Raw genomic sequence first — 7,406 nt, 5'->3', positions numbered from 1 at the left:
CAGCATCCCATGGCATGGCTGCCCTTCCTGCTTCAGGAAGGCCCCCTCAGCAGGCACAAGTGTGGACTCAAAGGCTACTGGGCAGCTCCTGGGTAGAAGCTTGCTGAGCTCCTGGGTGGTGGGCAGTGGGGCAAGATCAGGGTCCCAGAGCAGCATCCAAGGGTTAGCGGGGTTGGGGCCAGCAAGAGCCATGCATTCCTGGGTCCATCATGAACACTGCCAGACCCTTCCTCAGAGCGATATCATCACCTGGCTAGCCCTTTCCCTTCCATTCACAGAAATAGATAATTTTTAGTATTTTCCACTTGTGCAAAGTGTCCATCTCTACCCAAGCACATTCGTTTGCAGTGCTGCCAGAACAGGCATTGGACGGCATAGCTCAACCTCAGATGTTTGCTTTGCTCACAGATCTGAGGACAGAATTCACTGAGGTCAGGTGATCCTCCTGGGAGTCCTCTTCTGAGCTTATGGAAATCTGTCTTCTCCTCACTGGGTCCTCATGTGCCTATGTCACTAAATACATTCTGAAAAGTCAGGGTTTCGATTCTGTGAACTTTGCGAGGTACACTTCGGCAACTTATAGGAGCAGCCATGAACCCTGCACACTTAGGGTAGAATTAGCCTTCAGAGAGAGAGAGAGAGAGAGAGAGAGAGAGAGAGAGAGAGTATCAGAGAGACAGAGATAATGAGACAGACACACAGAGAGGTAGACAGAGACAGACAGACACACAGAGAGACAGAGAGACAGAAAAAGACAGAGACAGTAAGAGAGACACAGAGAGAGCCAGACTGAGAGAGAAACAGAGAGATAAAAACAGACTCAGAGAGACAGAGACAATGAGACAGACACACAGAGAGACAGAGACAGACATAGACAGACAGAGACAGAGAAAATCAGAGGCAGAGAGGCAGAGACATACAGAGACAGAGACAGAGAGACAGAGAAAATAAAAGATAGAGACATACAGAGACAGACAGAGACAGAAAGACAGAGAAAATCAGAGACAGAGACTGAGACAGAGAGAAAATCAGAGACAGAGATAGTAAGAGAGACACACAGAAAGGCAGAGAGACAGAAATGGTAGGTAACCAGGGAATGGAACCACCCCTGAAGAATAATGAGTGTCCTGCACTTGAAGTGTCGCTCTGTCATTTCACAGAGGGACCAGAGCTCCTGTAGTTACAGCAGCAGTGAGGGAAACTGACCCTCCTCACTAAGTCACCCTGGCAGGCACAGTGAGAACCTCTGCCTGGGGCAGGGCCAAGTGTCCGGGCAGCTTTTGCTATTTTTTCACCAGCACAGTTCATTGACACTTGCAGTGGGCACAGTGACAACATCCGATGAGCCCTGGCTCTGGAAACCTAACTCCACCTATAGTGCCCAGGCAAGCTGCAATAGTTGCTCTCTCTGGGATCAGTTCCCTCAGCCAGGGATCGCTGTTGGTGCAGTCAGCTGTATTTTCTACTTTGTTTCTTTTTCTAGCCGCATTTGTTAATCACCCTGCTCAACTGCGATACCAAAGAAGAGCCGAGAGAGCAGTTATATGAAACCTCTCCTGTAACCTGTGAGCACATACCAGGTCAGTAATACTCCAGCAGAATGACAGTGACAGCTGTCTTGTGGTGCACAGAGGGAAGTGAGCAGTTCTGTTTGGAAGCCTCAGGGACAAGGCTACTATTACAGCCTGTCCACTCAGAGAGAAACCACATCAGCACACCCCCAGGACCAGGCACAGCTCTCGGGCAGCCACGCAGGTTTCTGACTTGGTCATCTGCAAGGCCTGGTAAGACAAACTCCATCCATGCTAGGATCCCCTGGCCATATTCTGTCTTCGCCTCCGCACTGCCACTGCCCGCCACAGTCTGACCTTTGGGAGATCAGGCAGGACAAACATCTAACCTTGAAGGAGGAAAGGAAGATCCGATGGGGGTCAAACAGTCCAGGGCCAGCTCCGATGACAAGGACCCCAAGAGATTTCTGGTGGGGAAGAGGCAGAAGTTCTCCTCGTGGGACGATACCCTGCTCTTGGGGAAGGACCCACGGTCCCTGCTGAAGCGCGGCATGCGTCATGTCAGCTTTAGCCTAGTCACGAAAGGGATGACAGACATCCCAGATTTTCTGTGGGGCTTGCTGGAAGTCCAGAAACTCAATCTGTCCCACAACCAGCTCCGAGTGCTACCCCCTGAGGTGGGCAGGCTGACCCGGATCGTGGTCCTAAACTTGTGTGGGAATTGCCTCAAGAGTCTCCCCAAAGAAGTCAGTCTCCTCCAGAGCCTCAAGGTCCTCTTCCTCAACATGAACTGCCTGGCGGAGGTGCCGGCCGAGCTCAGCCTTTGCAGGAACCTGGAAGTGCTGAGCATGTCCCACAACTGCCTGTCCCAGCTCCCGGCCAGCTTTGCGGACCTCGCCAGACTCCGGAAGTTGAACCTCAGCAACAACTACTTCGCTCACATCCCCCTCTGCGTGTTCTCTCTGAAGGAACTGGACTTCTTGCACGTGGGCTCCAACCGCCTGGAAAACATCGCGGAGAGCATCCAGTGCCTGGCTAGCTTGCAGATCTTCATCGCAGAGAGCAACAACATCCACTCCTTCCCCAGGTCGCTCTGCCTAGTCACCAGCCTAGAGCTGCTGAACCTGAACAATAACGACATCCAGACCCTCCCAGATGAACTCTACCTGCTGTGCAGACTGGGGAGGATTGCGTGGAATCCCATGGACAAGGGGCTGCACATTTCCCATAATCCTTTATCCAAGCCCCTGCCGGAGCTGGTGGAGGGCGGCCTGGAGATGCTTTACAGCTACCTGAAGGACAAAAAGCACAACTGAGGCGGATGTCAGACACATGGACAAGGGTCAGCTCATGCAGCTTCTGTTAGCTGGGGTCCGTCTCTAGTTTAAACCTTCTAATGTAGTGTCTGTCAGCGCTGGGCTCCCATGTGATAAGCTGCTGTACAGCATTGGCCCAGGTGAGACATTTGCTTTTAACCTTATCCGTCCTTAGTATCCTGGTATCCCTGACCAAGAAAATACGTTCATCTCACCCAAAGCCTGACTTGAAGCAGGCTTTTGGGTTTTACCAAAAGGAACAAACTACTCAAATGGCAAGACTTAGCTCTTGGTAGTATGAGTGATAAGTCAAACTTGATGTAATTCCAAGATCAAATATATACTTCTATGTCCCGTGTGCCAAGTGTGGTGGAAAGGGTGGAAACTGTCTACTTTCTGGGTATTTTATACTCCAACTGGTAACTGGTAACCAGTAACTGGCAGTGAGGTGGCAACAGCAAGACAGGTTCCTGTGTCAGCCCCAAGCAAGCTTCCTTCAAGGTGAGAGGGTAAAGAGGAGCAGGCTCAGTGCTGTCTGGGACCAAAACAGGCAAAGCTGTCCCTTTGGGTTTTGGGGAAATGATCATAGGAACTATTCCTTTATGATGCCTACAGGATCTGTATCGGGCTATTTATGGTTGTGTGTGCTGGTTTCAACCAGATGGCATCATGACTTTCAGGGAATAAACAAGATGGTCTCAGTGTGGAGCCTCAGTCTTCTTTCCAGTCCCTTCCCCAACAGTTGCCCCTTTCTGCTTTCGCTATTCCCTCAAAGACAAGGTAAGCCATGGGGAGAACAGCCAAGAGGTGGGAAGGAAGACAGGATAAGGACAAGGCATGTACACAAAGTAATTACCCTTCAACGTTTTGGGAAAGGTGGCTATTCGCCACTTAAGTCTCACATAGGGTATGTAAGCAAACATCTCCACTGAGGTCCTAAGCTGTTCTCTGTGTTGATTTTAAGAGGGTTTGGCTGTTAGCCAAATGGATGCAAGGGCAAGTCTTGACAGTGAGCCTGGGTCACATGATCAGGCTGCCCTGTGGCAGCCAGATGCCCTGGGATGTCAATATTAAAGAGTTAGGACGGAGGGACTAGAGAGATGGAGCTTGTTCTTGAGAGGACCTGGGGACTGTTCACAGCACCCATATGGTAGTTCAAAACTGTAACTCCAGTTCCAGGAGATCAGATGTCCTCTTCTGGCATCCTCCGGCACCAGGCTGCACACCGTACACACACATACATGCAGGCATGACACTCAAACACATAAAACAAATCAAAATATGTAAAAGAACCTACAAGTCTACCCAGAGCAGACTCCTCTGGTTTCTTTGCATACGGTTTATGGAAAACGGTAACAAATGAACAACAGCAAGTTCTAGGACCTGAACTTGGTGGCAAGACTTTCAGAGCTGATTTCATATTAATGCTTGTAGTTCAACTGAATTCGATAGCCCCCTCTCCAGTCAGGACATGAGGCTGGGGCTCCGAGAGAGATGACATCCTGTGCTTTCCACCAAAGGGATGAAAGTTGGGTGAAAGACTGGCACCCTCATGGGCCTTCAACAAGTGTGTTAAGCTGAGATCCCCATAAAGCAAGAATACCAGACCCTGGTGCAGCTTTCCCTGAATCCCAGAGCCTGAATAGCAATTTGAAGCAAGCTGGGAGCACAGGTGGGGCAATAAATCCTCCCTGTCCTGAAGTTATCTACCCTGAGCATCCCTGCGCTCTCCCCTCTCCTCCTCGAATAGGAAGGGCAATAAAACACTGGGGCAGAGGCTGCTGCCAAGTTCCGAGGTAAGGTTCTAGCTGTGTGCAGCTGCCACCTTCCTTTTCCCTAGAGATATTGGAGGGTTTGGGGGGTCCACGAATTTACAGGAACAAATGATTTCCCACCCAAACAAATCCCAATGCCAATTATCCCATACACAAAAGAAGCGGTTCCCACCGCTGATAATTAGACACCAGTTGCTGGTTAACGCATCTGTTAATGTTCTCCTTTCTCCAACGCTGCTGCAAACAGATCTCACCTGTGTTACTTGGAGGCAGCTGAGGAAGCCTCCTCCAGGCCCCTAGTAACAGAAGACCTGCAGCTCTCTGCCAGCCCCACGTGGGCACACTCCAAAATCCCCACCCGCTTTGCGTTAGTTGGAGCCAAGACTATTTAAAGACATCAGTGGAATTCTCACTTGACCTCCTGACTCAGTGGGAAATTACGGGTCGAGCTCTACTCTCCAGAGCGGGGCAGGTCATTCACTGAAGCTTTGAGCTGAAGTGCGCGCAGCTGTCAGGCAGGCCCGGGCGTGTGCCAGGACGATGCCCGTGAGCCTCTCTGCTGTGGACAACTTTGGCTCCCACTGAGCTTTCGTGACCTTGCTCTGAGCAGAGACATCGGTGAGGCCAAGGGCTCTGTCCCCATCCTGCTGAGAGATCATTTTATCTCCTCCGCTGCCTTCTCAGCCATTTGATCCCGCGCTACTCCACTCCTGGGAACAGATCTACCATATTTTGAAGGTGACCTATGAGCTCATTGTGCTTTTTAAAAGGGGGGGGGGGAATCCGGTTGCCAGCTTCTGCTGAAAGCTTTCAGAAGTACAGCAGTGAGGTTTTTCCTCTGTTAACACTCACTGGGGAACCACAAAAGCTGAGCAGTTTGCCCAACGTGCTTTAGCTATTGATTCTTTGTAAATACTTCTTTTTATTGATAAAGGGGAGTGCTGTGCCAAATCCCAGCTAATGGGCTCAGTTATTCAAAATACTAGTGTGGCGGGACTATAACCTCTGTCTCTGTAGTCTTAACTCCACATTTACTGACTGTCTGTGGAACGCCTCTCGCCTATCTGTCATGGCTCCTCCACTTCCACATTTCAAGTAAATTGCAGGTGTTCCAGAAACTCTCAGAATCAAAGCGCCGAGGATGACTGCACTGGCTGTGGAACTCACGCTGTCAAAGAATAGGAACTAATTGGTGCTTGATGCGGGGAGTTTGCGGCTCCACTCCCGAGAGTGTTGTGTTCGAGCCTCTGGGCTCTCAGTGCGCAGGCGCGCAGGCGTTTGCTCAGAAGTACCTTTTGAAGCAGTTGCAACGTATGAACACACGATTAAGCAAAAACCCTATGCTCCTAAGAAAAGGAGGACGATTGAAAAGACACATCTGTTTGTGGAATAATAGCGCTAAATGCACATCAGGAAGAGAAACCGTAGTCATCACTGAACTTGTTGACTTAATTCACGGACTAAAGAAGCGATTCTCCATTCTCGGGCTTTGGTTAATAAACTGAGTCTTCAGTCACCAAAGACGGAGTGACTTCGGAACAGCACACCTGGATTCCAGAGTGAACATGTCCTGTATTAGAAAACAGAAAATATCATTATCTGTAGGGATTGATGCGTAAAGAAGCCGTTCCCTACCCTACCCCACCCCCAGCAAGCAATGAATATCTGCATCTTGGAGATAAATCTCTGAGAGTCCTCAAAACACTAAACAAATGTGGGTTTTAACAGCCAAGCAAGAGGAGAAGGAAGAAGGAAGGTCTTGTCACTGGAATCACATTCTGATATGAGTAGTCAGAGACAACGGGACAGGTGAAGTTTCAGGATAGGTGCTTATTGATGCCATAGAGGCAGGCCCAGGAGTGACTCCCTCCTCAGCCTCCTGGAATCACTAAGATTCTGGTTAATGGCTAAAAAATGGAGGGTGAGTTCAGGAAATTACCTCAAAAAGATGCAAATAGCAAGGCAAAGACATAAACGGCTAGATTAGACTAACGTGGAAATACCCACGGAGTGATGGTGTTAATGTCTGCTCTCTAAGTGTCTCAGGGCTAACCTGCTATCTCAGAGGTTCTCTTCAGTCTTCTGTAACAGACCCAGGAGAAACAAAATCTCCAGCTTGGTTGTCATGTGCATCAGGACCCTTGACGCCGTTTCTTAATCACGATGAATCCAAGAATACCAAAATATGACCCTTACACGCACTTCGGGGAAACAAAGTAAGCTTCGGAGAAACATAAAAGCTATTAAAACACTGATGGGGGCCATCTTGACCTTGTACGGAAAAGAACTCTCTTCAAGTGTTTCTTTTAAGTCACACATCAGCTTACATGCTAAATCCGAAGCATTGCTAATTAAAAGAAAAAATAGAGACAGCACAGTAATAAAAAGGGGAAGCAGAGAGGCCTCATAATGAATCTGGAAGAGCTTGGGCGTCATTAGGGCCAGCATAAGTGAAAGCTATTAGCATGAAGCTTGCTAGGCAGATTTTTAAAAGTAGCGTCCTAGGAATCTACTTACAAGGAGACGACATATTTCCTAAGGCTACTTATCTCAGTAGAGGGCAGAAGACAGAAGGCGGAACTGGAGTTGGAGCAAACATGTTCCGGTACTAGGGGAAGTATACGCCGTGGACACTGGCTCTGGTGTTAGCTCTAACAGCGAGGGCAAGAGCTACCAAGGGATCGATCACCCATATTCTTTGGTCTTCCATGACTTGAGTTCCTCAGTGTGAGGACCATGCCACTTTGGGAAATCCCTGCACTCCTAAGTGCCCTGCTCACTACACTATGCACCCACCCAGCAGG

At 49.3% G+C, this 7,406-nt stretch overlaps 1 protein-coding gene across 1 annotated transcript; it reads left to right on the top strand.

The window, feature by feature from the left end:
• The first annotated feature begins 1,861 nt into the window (after positions 1 to 1,861).
• Positions 1,862 to 3,530, top strand: Lrrc30 (leucine rich repeat containing 30). Its single transcript, NM_001399306.1, has one exon. The coding sequence runs from the start codon at positions 1,925 to 1,927 to the stop codon at positions 2,825 to 2,827; it is 903 nt and encodes a 300-aa protein (NP_001386235.1). The 5' UTR covers positions 1,862 to 1,924; the 3' UTR covers positions 2,828 to 3,530.
• The last annotated feature ends 3,876 nt before the right edge of the window (positions 3,531 to 7,406 follow it).

Source organism: Rattus norvegicus, chromosome 9 (assembly GCF_021556685.1).
Source record: "Rattus norvegicus strain SHRSP/BbbUtx chromosome 9, alternate assembly SHRSP_T2T, whole genome shotgun sequence".
Classification (NCBI taxonomy): Eukaryota; Metazoa; Chordata; class Mammalia; order Rodentia; family Muridae; genus Rattus; species Rattus norvegicus.
Note: the sequence above shows the minus strand (reverse complement) of the source record. Positions and strands in the feature narration are given on the sequence as shown.

Bases quoted from the DNA above. Each gene is read 5' to 3' on its own strand.
- Lrrc30 (NM_001399306.1), top strand. From the start codon at position 1,925: ATGGGGGTCAAACAGTCCAGGGCCAGCTCCGATGACAAGGACCCCAAG.